A 19,854-nucleotide genomic window follows, 5' to 3' on the forward strand; every position below is an offset into this window, starting at 1 on the left:
AAGAGATTCCAAAACGTTCCAAAAAAAAAAAAAAGAATTGCAAGGCACCTAACTTGGCAAAGACCGATGAAAGGAGGCTTGGGGATCCATAATATAAAGGCTAATTATAAGGCAACCATTTTAGCGCAGGGCCTGGGAATACTGACTGGTGGTACTCCCCCAATATGGAAACCATTGGAGGATGCTTGCGTCCACCCAGCCTCGATAGATCAGATGATCTGGATGGGCACAGAGGGGGACCAAAAACAGAAGGGCTACCTGCCTAGCACAAAACTGGAACAGCAAACCGTCTCTTTTTTGCCCGTATTGAAGTTCTCAACTCCATATCAGAAAACATTCCAAGGGGATAGAACGGGTTCACCAATTATATGATGTACAAAACCTTAAACAATTCCCTGAATTGCAAGCAGAATTTAACTTACCCTCTAGAGACATATTCGCATACATCCAAGTGAAACATATCTTACTAACCTATAATATACAATGCTGTGAAGAATCCCAGTTAACCAAATTTGGACTTCACAGCATTGGCAAAGGCACAAAGGCCAAATCATTCTCCCTGTGCTACAACTCCACTATCACGCTACGGCTATATAGATTAATGGGAAAAAGAATTGAACACTTCCATACCTCTACCTACTTGGCCTCAAGCCATACAACTCACTAGAGCATCATCACAAAGCTTGTCACACTGGGAGGCATACTGCAAGATTTTGATGAGGTGGTACCTGGTCCCAGCTAGACTGGCTTACATGTACCAATCCGTCTCGCCTCTGTGTTGGAGATGTAGAACACATGTGGGATCATTTAAGCACATCTTTTGGGGATGCTTCATCTTGGGTACCGTACTGGCGGCAGGTAGAGAAACTTCTCCAGAGGCTCACACTTACTCCCATCCCGTTTACAGCAGAATGCTATCTTATACACCTCTCCCCGGCCATTTTCTCGTCCAACCAAAGAGTAGTGGCCATACACTTATTAATGGCAGCTAAAATTAGTATAGTGAGCCACTGGAAAGCAACAAATGCACCAACTATACTAGAAATTTGGAACAGGGTGGACTCCACGTACGAGTACGAGCGCATGGCAAGTAGAATTAGGGGGAGGGAGGAATTACATGCGAAAGAATGGGCCAGTTGGACGTTGCACCGACTGAACTTGAAAGCCATACACACATAATCCACACGCTCTTGACAAATCCAGGCCAACGGTTACTATAAACTCCTCAAAATGTATCATGCATAACTCTATCAATGTATCATGCATAACTCTGTCAATGTTATTACTGTAGCTCAATAACAGTTGTGAGATATGATGTACTAATCCAGTGCTCTGCGTAGCACTTAAGCTGGTATTTAATGCTCATCCCCCCCTTCCTTTTCTTTTTTCTTTACCCCTTTGCTCATATTTATTTAATACTTTGTTCGACAAGAATTTGACAAAAAAACTCAATAAAAATTAGACACTAAAAAAAAAAAATCAATGACAAGTGAAAATATGATTTTAAAGTCAATCTTTAAAGCTCTCTTAAAGTCTCCCATTTCTGGCTCCCTGCTATCTTCCATTGTCCTTACATACTTTGACACCTACACACACTTGGGTTCTGACAGCTGCACCCTGCCCCCACACACAATCTGACTTTGGATTTTCTTCCTGGATCTGTGTATTTTATAGGGTTTTTTTCTGCCTGGATGTTTTCAGCTCAGGGCTAGCTTATCTGTGTGTTTTGTGGATGTTCTATATTCTCTTGCCTAGATTTATGATGGAGTCAGTAGCACAAGTCAACCATAGATATGGCTGATTGCATGTATAAACTTTATAGAAACTTTCCATTTATAGAAGTTTTGCATTTTGATGTAAAAACTGCACTTCCCTTCTCACTTCTCCATAATTGCAAACTTACTGAAAAAAACTCAAGCTGTACGCAGAAATGGTTTCTCTACATAGGAACACTTACTTAGGGTGGGGGTAGTTTACATGCAAATTACCATTGTTAATGGTAAACATGCTGCAGAATAATGTAACCTCTCCCTTCTTCCACAACATAGACTTACTCAATGACAATGAATAAATAATGGCTGTGTGGATAAGCTGTGGAGAGCAACTGAGCATGTGTAGAACCAAGGTCGTTTATGAACAATACACAGGCGGAGTGTACCTCAGACATGCTCAGTTTGCTCCTAGACTTAATTTCTGAACAACACCATTTAAGTTTGAACTACTAACATTGAAGTATTGATTAACTGTTAATATAGCATTTTCAAGTTCTTTTCACGTCCTTCTGTATAGGCGCATTTTAACTGATCCTTTACTGGTAAAACTGATGTACAGGAATTTAATTTTGAAGACATTGCTAACAGGTCATTGGCAGCCTTTAACGTGTCTGTAGATACTGAATATACATATTTTCCATAAATATTGCTGCATACTTTTACAGAGATTGGTGATAAAATGGACAAAGGGAAAGTGTCAAAATATCCCTAGATAAATAGGTTAGGCAAGGGTGTCTTTTTATAATAATATACACCTTTTGGTGGCATTTTTTGTATTTCAGACTAATATTGAACCTAGTATCCAAACATACAGAATTTTGAAAATTTTACAACTATAAGGGATGTTGAACTTTTTATTACTTGTGAATATAAACACTTTTGTTTTTACCTCCATTTTTCATGAGCTGAACTCAAAGATCTAAGACTTTTTCTATGTACACAAAAGGCCTATTTCTCTCAAATATTGTTCACAAATCTGCACATTTTAGAGTGGCCTTTTATTGTGGCCAGCCTAAGGCACACCTGTGCAATTATCATGCTGTCTAATCAGCATCTTGATAAGCCATACCTGTGAGGTGGATGGATTATATTGGCAAAGGAGAAGTGCTCACTAACACAGATTTGTGAACAATATTTGAGAGAAATGGGCCTTTTGTGTACATAGAAAAAGTCTTAGATCTTTGAGTTCAGCTCACGAAAAATGGGGGCAAAACCAAAAGTGTTCCGTTTATAATTTTGTTCAGTGTATATTATATATGTATGCGAGGGTTGTTTGCTAATTGCTATATGTTCCGAAACTGTTAACTCAAATGTGATGTCTTTACACCACCACATAGAGTAACTCATCCTGCATGACTGACATAATTTATTTTATTCTGGGTTTCAACACAACTATAGATGTATTGTTAAGCAGAAAGAAGAGGTATCATCATTTCTTGACCAAAGAAGGATGTACTGCTGCTGACATCCACCAGACTCAGAAATATATATGATGAGACAACAAATGGTTCAGAAGAATGTATGAAGATAGGTGAAAAGGTTTAAAGAAGGCAAGTCACGGATGATTTGTGCAGACTGGCACATCACTCTGTGTGAGATTGTAGAGGAGCTGTAGTTACAATCCTGACTTTAAGAAGCCATTCATAATGAACATCTGAATGCAATCCAGTTAGACCATGATAATGCACGATCTCTCACTTCTTTGACAACATCCCAGGTTCTTTTAAAAAAAAATGGGATGGTCAGTGGCGCCACATCCACCTTACAAACCCGCCGGACTTCCACTTCTTTGGCCAAATTAAGGAAAGTCTTCTGGGACGACACTTTAATGATACAGGTGAATTGAAAAACACTATCAGTTTTTGGGTGAGGAATTGCCCCAAAAACGTTTTCCAGAGTGGCTTTGACAAGTTGGCTCAACAGATGTGCAAATGCATCACCTTTAGAGGAGACTATTTTGTAGTACCATGTTGTAGATAAAGAGTTACTCTACAACATGTTTCAGTGTTTCTTTCTCTGGCTCTGCCTCTTCTCCCCAACCCCTCTCTGTTGGCGTTCCCCAAAGTTCTGTCCTTGGTCCCGTACTGTTCTCTATCTATACTGCCTCCCATGGTAACTCATCAGCTCCTTTGGCTTCCATTATAATTTAAATGCAGATGACACACAAATCTACCTGTCCTCTCCTGATCTTTCTCTACCCATCTTGACTCTTGTCTCTGACTGCCTCTCTGCTATTTCCAACTGGATGGGTGCACACATCCTTAACCTAACTATGACATTTGCTGGCGCTTTATAAATAATAAAATAATAATAATAATAATGTGTGTAATTCCACATATTTTGTGTTGATAATAAAGGACTTAGGACCTGACAGAATTTCACTTTCAGTACAAACCTCGTATATATGGTACATTGATTTATAGCAGGACAAGATCTGTTACGAATCTGTTACTAATTAAATAAACAAAGAAAAAACAAGAATACATTTGTTATATTTACTTTTTAAAATAAAATATCTCAAACATATCACTTTAAATTAAAAATTCTAAAAACAATCTTCTAATCTTTACTTTTTTTTTTTATTCTTTTTTTTTGAAGTACAAGGTTATAACAAGGATATTGTCACAGCCATATAGTGGTAATCAATATTAAAAGACATAGCCATCAAATACCATGTATGCAGAGACAGCACATTTCTAAATGAAAATAATAGACAAAAGGAACACAATGCTAGATGAGTATAACGAGATAAACAAAAAAAGAACAGAGCATATTCAGTGATGATACATTCAGCAGGATTGACGATTAGATAAAGAAACCACTGGGTACTCAATAAAATGAAATTATAACAAACCATAACAAGGAGAGAGGTGTGATGTTGGCCCTGCATCTAACACTATAGGAGTTCAGCCGATGCCCAGCAGACAGTATTTACCACTGCAAAAAGGTGTGAGTCCCATAGTCCTCAACCAGTCTCCCCACCAGACCCAGACCCCACTTAGATTCATTCCACTAATCTGACTGTTCCAGGCAAGTCCAGCGACCAAAGTAGGGTCCCAGAAACCTCCCCCAGATTGCAGCCTCATGTGTAAATCGAGGGACTCCTCAGGATGTGAGCCTTATGAAGGGTAATGATGACCCTGTGTGGATCAAGGTCCAGGTAGGTGGTGGTGTAGCTGGGAATGGGTGGGCCAGTCACTTTCAGCCACTGCACTAGCGATGTGTATGTCTTGCGGCACCAAGTAGGTTTAGCTGGTTTAATCATCGTGTAGGAGAGGGCAAGGATGGTGGAAACGTCTTTGTTTGCCAGCGTAGTGTAGCCCAGAATTGTGCCCATATGTTGTCAAAGGCCAGTGTAAGCTTCTCTTCCCAGGAGATCTTTAGAGCACGGGCAATTAGTGGTGCAGAGCCATGGAGAGCCGCCATTTTGCAAGGTAGGCCTCAGGCTTTCATTGTCACGTGTTCTTCATGTAGCTTTACATCCCATCATTGGGGATCGGGATGACCCTCTGGGCTCAAAGGGGGGGGGGGGGAACGGGACTGGAAAGCGTGTCAGTAAGCCGGCGTGTGGTAGCTGTGAAAGGCTGTCAACCTTGCTTCATTCCCAAGTAGGCTACAGGCTTTGAAGCTTCGTACTAACTCCCGATCTTGCGATCACCGCTAGCACAGCCGTGTGATTATTTAGTTGCAGACTCTTGGCTCAATTCAAGTGTATGAGCCGCAAACGGTAGCTTAAAAGGTCGGATTCCTCTGGAGCCTCTCTTTGCATGCGACCGGTCAGCATGGCAGTTTGGCCTTGCCCCCTAATCTTCACTTTTAAACCACTGATAATACCACTGCCCTCCTTTGTCCCAAAGAAAAATTAATCAGCATCAAAAGTAAATTGGTGCACCAACTGGTTAAAGCAGTGCTTGACAAATCTGAGTGTTTGTCAGTCCATTCAGCTGAGCCAGCTGAGGGAGCATGGAGGTGACTGGACGGCCCAGGGTGCATGGATACAGATGGCTGTCACAGGGAGCACGGAGGCAGGTGGCCGGCTCAGGGAGAATGTAGATGGGCATGCGAGAAAGCAGTAATCTTCCTGCAGATCTTGCTCTGCTCAATTTCGCTCCCTGCAGTGATGCCAGGAGAGGGAATATAAAGTTCTTCCAGCCTTAGAATTACTAAACAGCGCGCGAAGGAGCAGAACAAGAAGAGCTTGAAGATTACAGGATCACAACAGCTGCACTGGACACCAGGGAAAGTATCCACTCCAGCTAGGGAGGCTGGTTGGACTTAAAACAATAATTTGTGAGAGAATGTGTGTGTGTGTGTGTGTCAGTGATTATTAGTGTGTCTGTCAGGGTGTGTCAAATCAGTGAGTGTGTTTCTGCCAGTATGTCAGTGAGTGTGTCTGTCAGTGTCTGTTTAGGTAACAACCCACCCCCCTCCGATCGCATGGGAAATGAGTTTACTGGCCTTTTTTACCATGCCGTGCCTGTCTCAAAATGACTGGCCCGGGTGGCCCCAACTCCATGGCCAAGATAATAAATCTTGATGATCTTAGCCAAGTAGATGCTTTCCCATAGGAAAAATTACACTCTTACACTACAGTCACCCAAACCACTTAATCTCAATGAAATGGTCTGAGTGCAGGGGTCCTTTACTTTTCATAGAAGATAGGTGAGTATAATATTTTTTTTATTAACCCCTTAACGCCGTTACGGCGTTCTATGCCGTCGCGGCTTTAAAGGGCTTTAAAGCCGTTGCGGCGGCATAGAACGCCGTAACGGCTGAAGCCCCCAGGAGGTAAGCTATACTTACCTCCGCCGCGATCCTCTTCTGGGGGTCTGCCTGAGAGCCCAGGCAGCCCCCCTCCGGCAAATGAGGCCCCCGGGGGCCATGTGATCGCTCTCAAAGAGCGATCACATGGCCCCCTATAGCTGGCTATGGATCTGCCAGCAGGGGGACTGTCTAAAATATTAGAGAGTCCCCCTGCTGGTAGGTAGTGTAAAAAAAAAAATTAAATACACATGTTAAAATAAAATACAAGTATTTATATATATATAATATATGTATATATATTATATATATAGTATATATACATATTATATATATGTAACGTCATACGTAATGTATTTTAATATTAATATTAGTATATATATTAGTATTAAAATACACTTAGAATGACGTTACATATATAATATGTATATATATATTATATATAATAGATCTACATATATATATTATATATATATACGTATAATTACAATAATAAATAAATAAAATAATAAAATAAATAAATAAAATATTGAAACAAAATTTAAAATAAATTATATATTCATATGTAATTTCATTCTAACTGTATTTTGTTATTAATATATATATATTGGAAACAGAATACACTTAGAATGACATTCTATATATATCTATCTATATATAAAATACAAATAACAGCAAATATATATAGATAGATAAATACATATAATTACATGAAAGATTACATTAGTATACACGTAGAATTTAAATACCTATAAATGCATATATATTAAAATTCTACGTGTATATTTAAGTAATTTTTTAACATAATTATGTCATTTAATTAATTAAAATTTGATTGACATGCCTGACAACACAGGGAGAAAGTGCAGAGAATTTAATTCGCAAGCACTATATTTGACCCTGTAACTCTCCAAGACACCATAAAACCTGTATATAGGGGGTACTGTTTTACTCGGGAGACTTCGCTGAACTCAAATATTAGTGTTTCAAACTGGTAAATTGTATTACAACGATGATATTTTAAGTAAAAGTGACGTGGCTACTAAAAAAGACTAAACATACCCCACGTTCAATACCTTGGGTTGTCTACTTTTTCAAATGGTATGCCATTATGGGGGTAATTCTCATTCCTGGGCTACCACACCGTCTCAAAGGTAACATTACTAATCTGGCAAATTTCAATTTGAAAATGGAACGTTCTATATTTGACCCTGTAACTTTCCAAAACACCATAAAACCTGTTAATGGGGGGTACTGTTGTACTCGTGAGACATCGCTGATTACAAATATGTGCATTTTGTTGCAGTAAAACCTAACAGTATTATGACATTTACAGCTAAAATGTGAGGCGGAACTACAAATTAAAAAAAAAAATTCTAATTTCTTACAGTTTTTTTTTATTTTATTCATAATAAATTGTTTCATATATAAATATTTTATATGAAATGAAAGCCCTGTTTCTCCTGAACAAAATGATATATAATAAGTGTGGGTGCATTTAATATGAAAGAGGTGAATTACGGTTGAACAGACATATAGCGCAAATTCCAGTTTTTGTTTACGTTTTGTTTTGATCAGAACGTGCACTATTGACTCCGTCCTGAAGGGGTTAATGTCAAAGGGGGTTGGACACAAGGGGGGTGGACAAAATGAAACCCATGATCCCAAAATATATTTTTTTTAGGACTGTAGGATTCCTTTGATAAACTATTGCTGTGGTTACAATAGATATAAGTTTGACATAAAAATAATGGTTGTGGTCTGAAGGTGCAGCAAAGAAAGAGGGATTAAGGAATATGGATGCTAATACATTTATAACCTGACTAGTTAACCCCTTAACGCCGTTACGGCGTGCTATGCCGTCACGGGTTAAGTGGGCTTTAACGCCGTTATGACGGCATAGCACGCCGTAACGGCTTGCAGCCCCAGGAGGTAAGTTATACTTACCTCCGCCGCGATCCGCTTCGGGAGGACTGCCTCACAGCCCAGGCAGCCCTCCCACGGCAAATGAGGCCCCCGGGGGCCATGTGAACGCTCTCAAAGAGCGATCACATGGCCCCCTATAGCTGGCTGTGGATATGCCAGCAGGGGGACTGTTTGAAATATCAGACAGTCCCCCTGCTGGTGGGAAGTATAAAAAAAAAATAAAAGACAAGTGTAAAAATAAATTAAATATATTTTTATATATATATAATGTGTATATAATTATATATATAATATATATACATATTATAAATATGTAACGTCATACAAAGTGTATTTTAATATTAATATAAGTATATATATTAATATTAAAATACACTTAGAATGACGTTACATATATATAATATGTATATATATTATATATAATAGATGTACATATATATATTATATATAAATACGTATAATTAAAATAATAAATAAATAAAATAATAAAATAAATAAATAAAATATTGAAACAAAATTTAATATAAATTATATATGCATATGTAATTTCATTCTAACTGTATTTTGTTATTAATATATATATATCGGTAACAAAATACACTTAGAATGACATTCTATATATATCTATATATATATAAAATACAAATAACCGCAAATATATATATATAGATAAATACATATAATTACATAAAAGATTACATTAGTATACACGTAGAATTTAAATACCTATAAATGCATATATATTAAAATTCTACATGTATATTTAAATAATCTTTTAACGTAATTATGTGATTTGATTAATTAAAATTTGATTGACATGCCTGACAACACAGGGAGAAAGTGCAGAGAATTTAATTTGCAAGCACTATATTTGACCCTGTAACTCTCCAAGACACCATAAAACCTGTACATAGGGGGTACTGTTTTACTCGGGAGACTTCGCTGAACTCAAATATTCGTGTTTCAAACTGGTAAATTGTATTACAACGATGATATTTTAAGTAAAAGTGACGTTTTTTGAATTTTTTACAAACGAACGGCACTTTTATGGACTATATTATTGTTGTAATATGTTTTACTGTTTTAAAACACTAATATTTGTGTTTAGTGAAGTCTCCCGAGAATAACAGTACCCCCCATATACAGGTTTTATGGTGTTTTGGAAAGTTAGAGAGTCACATATAAGGCTTGCATTTCATTTTTTTCACATTGAAATTTGCCAGATTGGTTATGTTGCCTTTGAGAGCGTATGGTAGCCCAGGAATGAGAATTACCCCCATGATGGCATACCATTTGCAAAAGTAGACAACCCGAGGTATTGCAAGTGGGGTATGTCCAGTCTTTCTTAGTAGCCACTTAGTCACAAACACTGGCCAAATATTAGTTTTTTGCTTTTTTCACACAAAAACAAATATGAACGCTAACTTTGGCCAGTGTTTGTGACTAAGTGGCTACTAAGAAAGACTGGACATACCCCACTTTCAATACCTTGGCTTGTCTACTTTTTCAAATGGTATGCCATTATGGGGGTAATTCTCATTCCTGGGCTACCACACCGTCTCAAAGGTAACATTACCAATCTGGCAAATTTCAATTTGAAAATGTAATGTTCTATATTTGACCCTGTAACTTTCCAAAACAACATAAAACCTGTTAATGGGGGGTACTGTTGTACTCGTGAGACATCGCTGATTACAAATATGTGCATTTTTTTGCAGTAAAACCTAACAGTATTATGACATTCACAGTTAAAATGTCAGACGGAAATGCAAATTTAAAAAAAAATCTTATTTTCTCACATTTTTTTTACTTTTATTCATAATAAATGATGTTCCATATATGAATAGTTAATGATAGATTAAAGCCCTGTTTCTCCTGAACAAAATGATATATAATAAGTGTGGGTGCATATAATTTGAAAGAGGGGAACTACGGGTGAACAGACATATAGCGCAAATTCCAGTTTTTGTTTACGTTTTGTTTTGATCAGAACGTGCACTATTGACTCCGTCCTGAAGGGGTTAAAAGGCGCTGTGATTTCAGCACTGTCACATATATTTTTTTTTTATCAGTTTAGGTTTTATGTTTATATGGTCCGTAATATGTTTTTGTTTTGATTTGTTTTTTTGCTACTGAGGGAAGTAAAGAAACAATGCATAACTAACTTTGGGTCTTGAAAAATAAATAAATATTTTAAAAAAAGCTCACTTTGAATTCACACTTAAGCAAAGAGTAACCCTGATATTCCCGAACAACTGGAGGGTTAAACATAGCCGTTCTTGGTTTTTCTTTTTTGTAAACAGGACATTTACTCCTCCTTTTAAAAAATAAATAAATTAAAATAATAATAATAATAATAATAATAATAATAAAAAAAATCTGGCATTTACCACTTGTACAACTCTGTAGAAAATAGTGTAGCTTTTTTTAACAAAACCAAGCTAATCAGAGAAAAATTACAATATTTTAAGTTTTCTGGTGTTTTTATTTTTGGTTTAGCCTTCTTCATGCCTTGCTTTATTATCCTTCTCTTTTTTTTTAAAATATTATTTTTTTGAATGCCTGTAATTGTTACACCCCTAGTTTGGGCAATATGAAGTAAAGTGACTTTGCTCTCTGTTTTTGCCAGCTTGGCATTATAATTAATATGACTAGCTATGAGGAAAGCTGATTCACTGATCTGAGGGATAGCCTGTTATCAGGTACACAGTTTAAAATCCGTGCACACCCCTCACATTCGCCTCCTGTGGGTGTCAGGGTAAACACAGTGCACGCCCACTCATAGCCTACGCTCTCTGCGTACGCAAAGCCCGTAAGCAATGTTATCTAAGCATGCACAGTACGTAGTTTACGTAGATATGTTTCACACACGCAGTGGGGTTACGTAAAATGCGTAGATTTTATAGTAAGCCAAGGCAGGTATAAGTTGCAGGCAAATCATCATCAGTTGACGATACACCTTTAACTTGGCGCTCCAATGTGGTTTATTTAGCACAGCACTGACTATGAAGAGTTATTGAAAGTACAGGAAGTGTACTGTAGCTACGTAGTTTGCGTACCTGTCCAACACGCCCCTCCCAGGTTAGGAATATTGCGTAGTGTTTGGCCCCGCCCATCGTTCGGTTGGCCCCGCCCCTGGCATGGGCTGTACGATACGAATGTAAACCTGGCTCTAGGAAGATGGCGGCTGCGGCGGGGAGTCGGAGCGCGTCGTCCGGATTAACGGCAGCCGCGGGCGGTGCTGCGGTTCCAGGCAGCCCGGAGTTGGGGTATCTGGCGGGGGAGGCTGGGGAGCACAAGGCTGACTGGAGGCGCAAGCAGCTGCGCAAAGTGCGGAGTGTGGAGCTGGATAAGCTGGCCGGGAGAGCCGAGTCCGAGCTGCTCAGCACACTGGGACCAGCCGGGGAACACGAGTCCGGCACCGCGTACACCGGCACGGCTGGGGAAACCGAGGACACCATGGGGAGCCACAGCACCGGGTAAGGGGGTAATGGGGAGAAGGAAAGACCCCCGATCACCTCCTGAGCCCGCACTATGGCAGCACGGATTGGGCTATAGAGGGGTCCAACTGCGGGGAGAGAGAGAGAGAGAGAGAGAACCTCATACTGGGGATAGAACCCCACTGACAGGGGAGACACGGGGAGACAGCAGGGGGTGAGAACCTCACTGACAGGGGAGACACGGGGAGACAGCAGGGGGTGAGAACCCCACTGACAGGGGAGACACGGGGAGACAGCAGGGGGTGAGAACCCCACTGACAGGGGAGACACGGGGAGACAGCAGGGGGTGAGAACCCCACTGACAGGGGAGACAGCAGGGGGTGAGAACCCCACTGACAGGGGAGACAGCAGGGGGTGAGAACCCCACTGACAGGGGAGACAGCAGGGGGTGAGAACCCCACTGACAGGGGAGACAGCAGGGGGTGAGAACCCCACTGACAGGGGAGACAGCAGGGGGTGAGAACCCCACTGACAGGGGAGACAGCAGGGGGTGAGAACCCCACTGACAGGGGAGACAGCAGGGGGTGAGAACCCCACTGACAGGGGAGACAGCAGGGGGTGAGAACCCCACTGACAGGGGAGACAGCAGGGGGTGAGAACCCCACTGGCAGGGGAGACAGCAGGGGGTGAGAACCCCACTGGCAGGGGAGACAGCAGGGGGTGAGAACCCCACTGGCAGGGGAGACAGCAGGGGGTGAGAACCCCACTGGCAGGGGAGACAGCAGGGGGTGAGAACCCCACTGGCAGGGGAGACAGCAGGGGGTGAGAACCCCACTGGCAGGGGAGACAGCAGGGGGTGAGAACCCCACTGGCAGGGGAGACAGCAGGGGGTGAGAACCCCACTGGCAGGGGAGACAGCAGGGGGTGAGAACCCCACTGGCAGGGGAGACAGCAGGGGGTGAGAACCCCACTGGCAGGGGAGACAGCAGGGGGTGAGAACCCCACTGGCAGGGGAGACAGCAGGGGGTGAGAACCCCACTGGCAGGGGAGACAGCAGGGGGTGAGAACCCCACTGGCAGGGGAGACAGCAGGGGGTGAGAACCCCACTGGCAGGGGAGACAGCAGGGGGTGAGAACCCCACTGGCAGGGGAGACAGCAGGGGGTGAGAACCCCACTGGCAGGGGAGACAGCAGGGGGTGAGAACCCCACTGGCAGGGGAGACAGCAGGGGGTGAGAACCCCACTGGCAGGGGAGACAGCAGGGGGTGAGAACCCCACTGGCAGGGGAGACAGCAGGGGGTGAGAACCCCACTGGCAGGGGAGACAGCAGGGGGTGAGAACCCCACTGGCAGGGGAGACAGCAGGGGGTGAGAACCCCACTGGCAGGGGAGACAGCAGGGGGTGAGAACCCCACTGGCAGGGGAGACAGCAGGGGGTGAGAACCCCACTGGCAGGGGAGACAGCAGGGGGTGAGAACCCCACTGGCAGGGGAGACAGCAGGGGGTGAGAACCCCACTGGCAGGGGAGACAGCAGGGGGTGAGAACCCCACTGGCAGGGGAGACAGCAGGGGGTGAGAACCCCACTGGCAGGGGAGACAGCAGGGGGTGAGAACCCCACTGGCAGGGGAGACAGCAGGGGGTGAGAACCCCACTGGCAGGGGAGACAGCAGGGGGTGAGAACCCCACTGGCAGGGGAGACAGCAGGGGGTGAGAACCCCACTGGCAGGGGAGACAGCAGGGGGTGAGAACCCCACTGGCAGGGGAGACAGCAGGGGGTGAGAACCCCACTGGCAGGGGAGACAGCAGGGGGTGAGAACCCCACTGGCAGGGGAGACAGCAGGGGGTGAGAACCCCACTGGCAGGGGAGACAGCAGGGGGTGAGAACCCCACTGGCAGGGGAGACAGCAGGGGGTGAGAACCCCACTGGCAGGGGAGACAGCAGGGGGTGAGAACCCCACTGGCAGGGGAGACAGCAGGGGGTGAGAACCCCACTGGCAGGGGAGACAGCAGGGGGTGAGAACCCCACTGGCAGGGGAGACAGCAGGGGGTGAGAACCCCACTGGCAGGGGAGACAGCAGGGGGTGAGAACCCCACTGGCAGGGGAGACAGCAGGGGGTGAGAACCCCACTGGCAGGGGAGACAGCAGGGGGTGAGAACCCCACTGGCAGGGGAGACAGCAGGGGGTGAGAACCCCACTGGCAGGGGAGACAGCAGGGGGTGAGAACCCCACTGGCAGGGGAGACAGCAGGGGGTGAGAACCCCACTGGCAGGGGAGACAGCAGGGGGTGAGAACCCCACTGGCAGGGGAGACAGCAGGGGGTGAGAACCCCACTGGCAGGGGAGACAGCAGGGGGTGAGAACCCCACTGGCAGGGGAGACAGCAGGGGGTGAGAACCCCACTGGCAGGGGAGACAGCAGGGGGTGAGAACCCCACTGGCAGGGGAGACAGCAGGGGGTGAGAACCCCACTGGCAGGGGAGACAGCAGGGGGTGAGAACCCCACTGGCAGGGGAGACAGCAGGGGGTGAGAACCCCACTGGCAGGGGAGACAGCAGGGGGTGAGAACCCCACTGGCAGGGGAGACAGCAGGGGGTGAGAACCCCACTGGCAGGGGAGACAGCAGGGGGTGAGAACCCCACTGGCAGGGGAGACAGCAGGGGGTGAGAACCCCACTGGCAGGGGAGACAGCAGGGGGTGAGAACCCCACTGGCAGGGGAGACAGCAGGGGGTGAGAACCCCACTGGCAGGGGAGACAGCAGGGGGTGAGAACCCCACTGGCAGGGGAGACAGCAGGGGGTGAGAACCCCACTGGCAGGGGAGACAGCAGGGGGTGAGAACCCCACTGGCAGGGGAGACAGCAGGGGGTGAGAACCCCACTGGCAGGGGAGACAGCAGGGGGTGAGAACCCCACTGGCAGGGGAGACAGCAGGGGGTGAGAACCCCACTGGCAGGGGAGACAGCAGGGGGTGAGAACCCCACTGGCAGGGGAGACAGCAGGGGGTGAGAACCCCACTGGCAGGGGAGACAGCAGGGGGTGAGAACCCCACTGGCAGGGTATCAGGGGAGACCGCAGGGGGAGAGAGTACTTAGACTGGGAATAGGGATGATGGCAGGAAGTGCACCCCTGTGGTTAACAGTGGTGACAGCAGTGAGAGTCTTCCTGTGACTGGGGAAGAGGGGTGAAAGCAGGGAGAGAACCCATGTGACTGGGGAAGAGGGGTGACAGCAGAGGAGATCTCAGACAGGGTTTAGACTAGAGGGTGTCAGTTGGGAGTAAGAGGACTCCTGACAATGAATGGGGGGAGGAAGGGGGGGGGGGCAAAACTGACAGTAAATGTGACATCAGTCAAGTTAGTCTAGGACTAGAACTGACAGCTGTGGATGACCCCTCAGAATGTGCATTGGGGTGCCAAATGGATCTAAACAAAATTCTCAGGTTCAGATAAGGTGGTTCTACCCAGTATGAGGTTGAAAAGACTCCTTGTCATAGTAATCGAATATTACACAAAAATATAAGGTATTCTGTGGGGTAAGGGCAGATTTTTCTTTCAATGATCAACCTTTGTGAGGCTAGACATGCATAGTCCTTCTGTCATGGAATTTGCAATTTACAAAGAGATGGTTCTGTTGTCCTTCCTGCCTTGTATCATTTTATATGGCTCCTTCTGTTGTCCTTCCTGCCTTGTATCATTTTATATGGCTCCTTCAATGTCAGCAAAGAGGTTACAATGTTGGTTAAAGTTCAGATAGTGCACAAAAGGAAGTTGAGTACTATTTAATTGCTAGGTTGGTATTACTTTAGAGAATACATACTTGGCAAGGGATTTTGTGGAATGAAATGAAAACTTGTGTGCTGTATAACCTATTGACTCAGCTGTCAAGTCAGAGTTTTTAATGCTAGAATAAATGTATTTTTTCCATCTAAGCCTGTAACAGCCACTCATGTTATACTGCCCTGGATTCTAATGGATCAGTGGTTCCTCTTCTTGGTGTAAAACAATAAAATGGCAAACCGCCCATTTTAGCTTGTCACCAATCCACAGCTTATTAATGCACTCTGCATATTAGTATTAGGATAGTTTTAGTATGTTGGAGTAAGATCTGGAGACTTGTGTAAATTTCTCCAGTCAGTGGTTGCTAAACTTTGGTGCTTAGCCTAATGCTTCAGTGCCTGGGATTTAATCTTTCTGATCTTCTTAATGTATTTTTAAATCATTGCATACTTGCTGTTAATTAATATTTTCTTTTCATCATTTTTTTTTTTTCTTATCTATTTAATTTTGTGACAGTTTGATCTCACTTGATGATAAACTAAATGTGATATTAATGGCCAAAACATTGTTTTTTTTTTCTTTATATTTTATCCTATGGCAACAACAGGTATGTTTTAGGTTGTAAGCTTTTTTTTAGCAGAACCTTGGCTTCAATTTGAAACATATGCCTTATACTCCTATCATACAGCATTTTAGAATATGTTGGTGTAAATAAACATATGGTGTAAATAAAATGCTTTGAAGAGCCTGGCGCAGATCTGACTAATTTTGATTTCATTAATATGCTAGTAGAAACATATCTGTTTAGCCCACATACTTGAAACCTATGTTAATGTTATATCAAGTAACCATTAGTTGCAGTTTTTTTCCCCCCTAAATGATAATTTTGCTTTGTTTATTGGTATTTTCATTGGGGATTAGTTAATGGCGTGTGTAATAATGCTTTGATATAAACTAGTAATGGTAAAAGCCGAGGTCATGTAAATCAGTCACCACTGCTTTTGATGAATGGTGCTGTGCAAATCTTTCTCTATTTCTGTCCGGTGTCATGCCCTGTCTCTGCATTTAAAATACACAATATGTGCACTGTCTCCTCTTGGCAAGCAGATTTACCTGTCTCTAAACTTGCAAAAGGACACCCTCTCTTGAAATTACTGTAGAGTAATTTTTTTTTTTCCTGTAGTTCTTTTGTCTTGTTTCAAATGTATGTTGTGGCAAAATGTAGTCCTTTGCAAACCTTAAGTATTCTAGTACATCCCTTTTACTATGTGCTGGACACGCATATAGCACTCAATGGGTTAAGACTCTGTTTACATTTCCAATTGCACAAGCAACCTCCAAATTATCAGGTGTGTAGGAAATCACTTCACATCATAACTTTACATTTTCAGTACTGATTTTTAGCAGTGTTATGAGTGACAAGACATTGAAAGGTTGGTTATGCTTTATAAGTATTGTGATTTATGAAAACATTGTGATTTACTTGAATCCACTGTTTACAGGACTGCTTCAAGTTGCTGTTTGTGAGTGACAATTTGTGTGAGTAGAAATTCACCCCTGAAGGTTATACTATGGCTTATAGTCACAAGACACCTTTTTTAAAGCCTGTAGCATTGCACTGTAAATTATTTTATTATATAGCGCCATCAGATTCCGTAGCGCTGTACAATTATAATCCCTGTGTACATTTCTGCCTCTGCAAATTTGTCATTGGGCTCAGAGAGCATATTGGCGGAGACTGTATCTCTGTTAGTAAGTAAATCCTCTAGTTTACTGATGATTCAGGACTCCGCTCCTGTGGTCATCAGGCACCATAACCACTTAAATGTGTTGGAGTTGTTATGGTGCCTGCAGTGTCCCTTTTTAACTTCACAAATGTTGAACATCATAAGAAATGCACCCATTGTCTGCATCTATATTTACCAATATAAGCCATTTCTTACAATAGGAATAGCAAGGTTGCTTTAGTTACTAAAGATTGTAAAATATTGAAACAATTCGTGCTATTTGGAGGAGTGTTTCATGCAATTAAAAGGCTTTAGCTCTTGTTGAAATTCTTGGTTGCACATGGAAGTTTACACTTGAATAGCATTGTGTAAAAATGATTGGAGTTCAAGGTGTTGGTGTAAGGCTCGGGCGTAGGGTCTTTCACGTAGTTAATATGCATTCGTGTTGACATACATTATCTCTCCCTATCGACAATCTTTTTTTAGTAGTGAGAATTTGTTGGCTCTATAACTAGATTGACTTCTTGATTTTCCTCCAAGCTCTTTCGAGCCCAGGTACATGCATGCAGTGACATGTTTGCTTTCCTACTTACAGAAATCATGTACCCTGTTTTTTATCAAAAGCCTGATTCTGTTGTAACAAGAGGTTCAAACTTTGTACATAACCATATTTGGTCATGTTGATTTCTGTAATTTTGTTTTTATATCAAGTAAACGTTTGTAAAAATGTTTCCATCATTTCCTTTAATGCTTTAAGGATGTTTTCTCTGACTTATGTTAACTGCAACATTATCACTGGTGGTCTATCATCACCAAGTGGTCCTTAAACGAACACTCCAGGGATTTTAACTACTGTAACATGCTGGCCAAGCCATTTTAGAATGACTTTGCTCCACCAGGTGTCCCTCCCTAAATCCACTACTGCTGAGAGCAAGAAGCTTTCTTCTTTGAGATAAGTCCTTTAATGCTAATGGCTCTAACTGAGCTGTAGAGGGGTGGTAAGTGGAACATGTCATACCCAGTTACGAAGTCAAACCATTCAAAAATGGTTTGACTCTTTATTATGGGGTCAGGGGTGCCAGGTCCTCCAAACAACTACAGCGATCTGCGTCTTAAATATTTTTAATGTTATGTTTGCTTTTTACTTGAATTTAAAAATGGTTAAAAGTCACGGCTGAGTAAACCTAAAGAATAGAGAAATTAAGCTGTCTTTATTGATATCTCCTTTTTATTTCCAATTAAGAAAATGGTGTATCACATGCAAAAAAAAATTTCTCTCTCAAAGTTTTATGCGTGGCTTAAATTTGTAAATTGTATAGTTTCTATTATTTTGTTTGTGGTTGTGTCTACAGTTGGTAACTTCCCACTCACACAAGATTGTTTAGGTCTTTTTAGACATATGTAGATGAAGGCACTGGTGGATTTAGAACTAGTTATTTAACCCCAGAATTGGGAACCAAATTTGGTTTATGTTAATTTACTTGGGTTCCTTCCTTTTGGTTTGAACAGGTACATCATTTTCATTAGGCCTCATATAATTTCCCACAATAAACTTTCAGTAGCAGTGGCACTGCTTTATGCAGTAAAATACTCTCTTAACAATGGGAGACATAATCAAGTTGTTTAACCCCTTAAGGACACATGACATGTGTGACATGTCATGATTCCCTTTTATTCCAGAAGTTTGGTCCTTAAGGGGTTAATAGAATTTATTTTTGTATATATTGTTTTTACCATTGAAGATCGGTTCACTTGCCTTACTGTAATTTTTAATACTGGATCATCAAGCTAATTTAAATAAATATCAAGTTTTACTATTCAATGATGTAAAAAACTTACATTTTATTATACAGAGGCCTCTTTATTTACTTTGCTGCATCAAAAAAACAAACTTATAAAATAGAAAATAAAAGAAAGTAAAATGGATATATCCCCTCCTTCAATCAGAGCACAGAATAGGGTATAAGTGGCTGAATCCCCAATCCAATGTCCTCTTTCTTTGCAAGTCAAAAGCTCAATAAATGTCTTCCGACTGTTAACCTCAAAACTGGCAAATGTACAGCTGGAACTATGGAAATTAAGTATTGACTTTGAAGTTGAACGATATTCTTGTCCATATAGATATATTGATATATTGTGTATCACAAAGATCACATGGTTAAAAAAAAAAATGTGAAGAATAAAATATAATGGTAAAATATAAGTATGTCTCGAAAGTATGCAATATTGGAATGAAGTTAAAAGCAAGAATAGTTGTAAAACAATAGTCAATAGCATCAGTTGGTTGTGGTGTGACGGAACTGACAATGCAGTAGGCCTGTAATAAAGAGGGCCCACCTGTTAAGAAATTCAATTCAAACGTTAGGTCTATTCTTTTTAAAATCGAATTTCTCAACATGATTCTATTTATATCTTATTTACTTGATTGCACTGATCTCATGAATTTACACCATATGA

General features: G+C 42.2%; 1 protein-coding gene across 1 annotated transcript in view; it reads left to right on the plus strand.

Moving 5' to 3' along the window:
- The first annotated feature begins 11,639 nt into the window (after window positions 1-11,639).
- Window positions 11,640-19,854, plus strand: part of MAP3K1 (mitogen-activated protein kinase kinase kinase 1) — a 61,993-nt gene continuing 53,778 nt past the window's right edge. Inside the window, exon 1 of the mRNA XM_063454042.1 lies at window positions 11,640-11,938. Coding sequence (XP_063310112.1) covers window positions 11,640-11,938 — 299 coding nt within the window. The remainder of the gene's footprint in view (window positions 11,939-19,854) is intronic.

The sequence above is a fragment of the Pelobates fuscus genome, chromosome 5 (assembly GCF_036172605.1).
Source record: "Pelobates fuscus isolate aPelFus1 chromosome 5, aPelFus1.pri, whole genome shotgun sequence".
Lineage (NCBI taxonomy): Eukaryota > Metazoa > Chordata > Amphibia > Anura > Pelobatidae > Pelobates > Pelobates fuscus.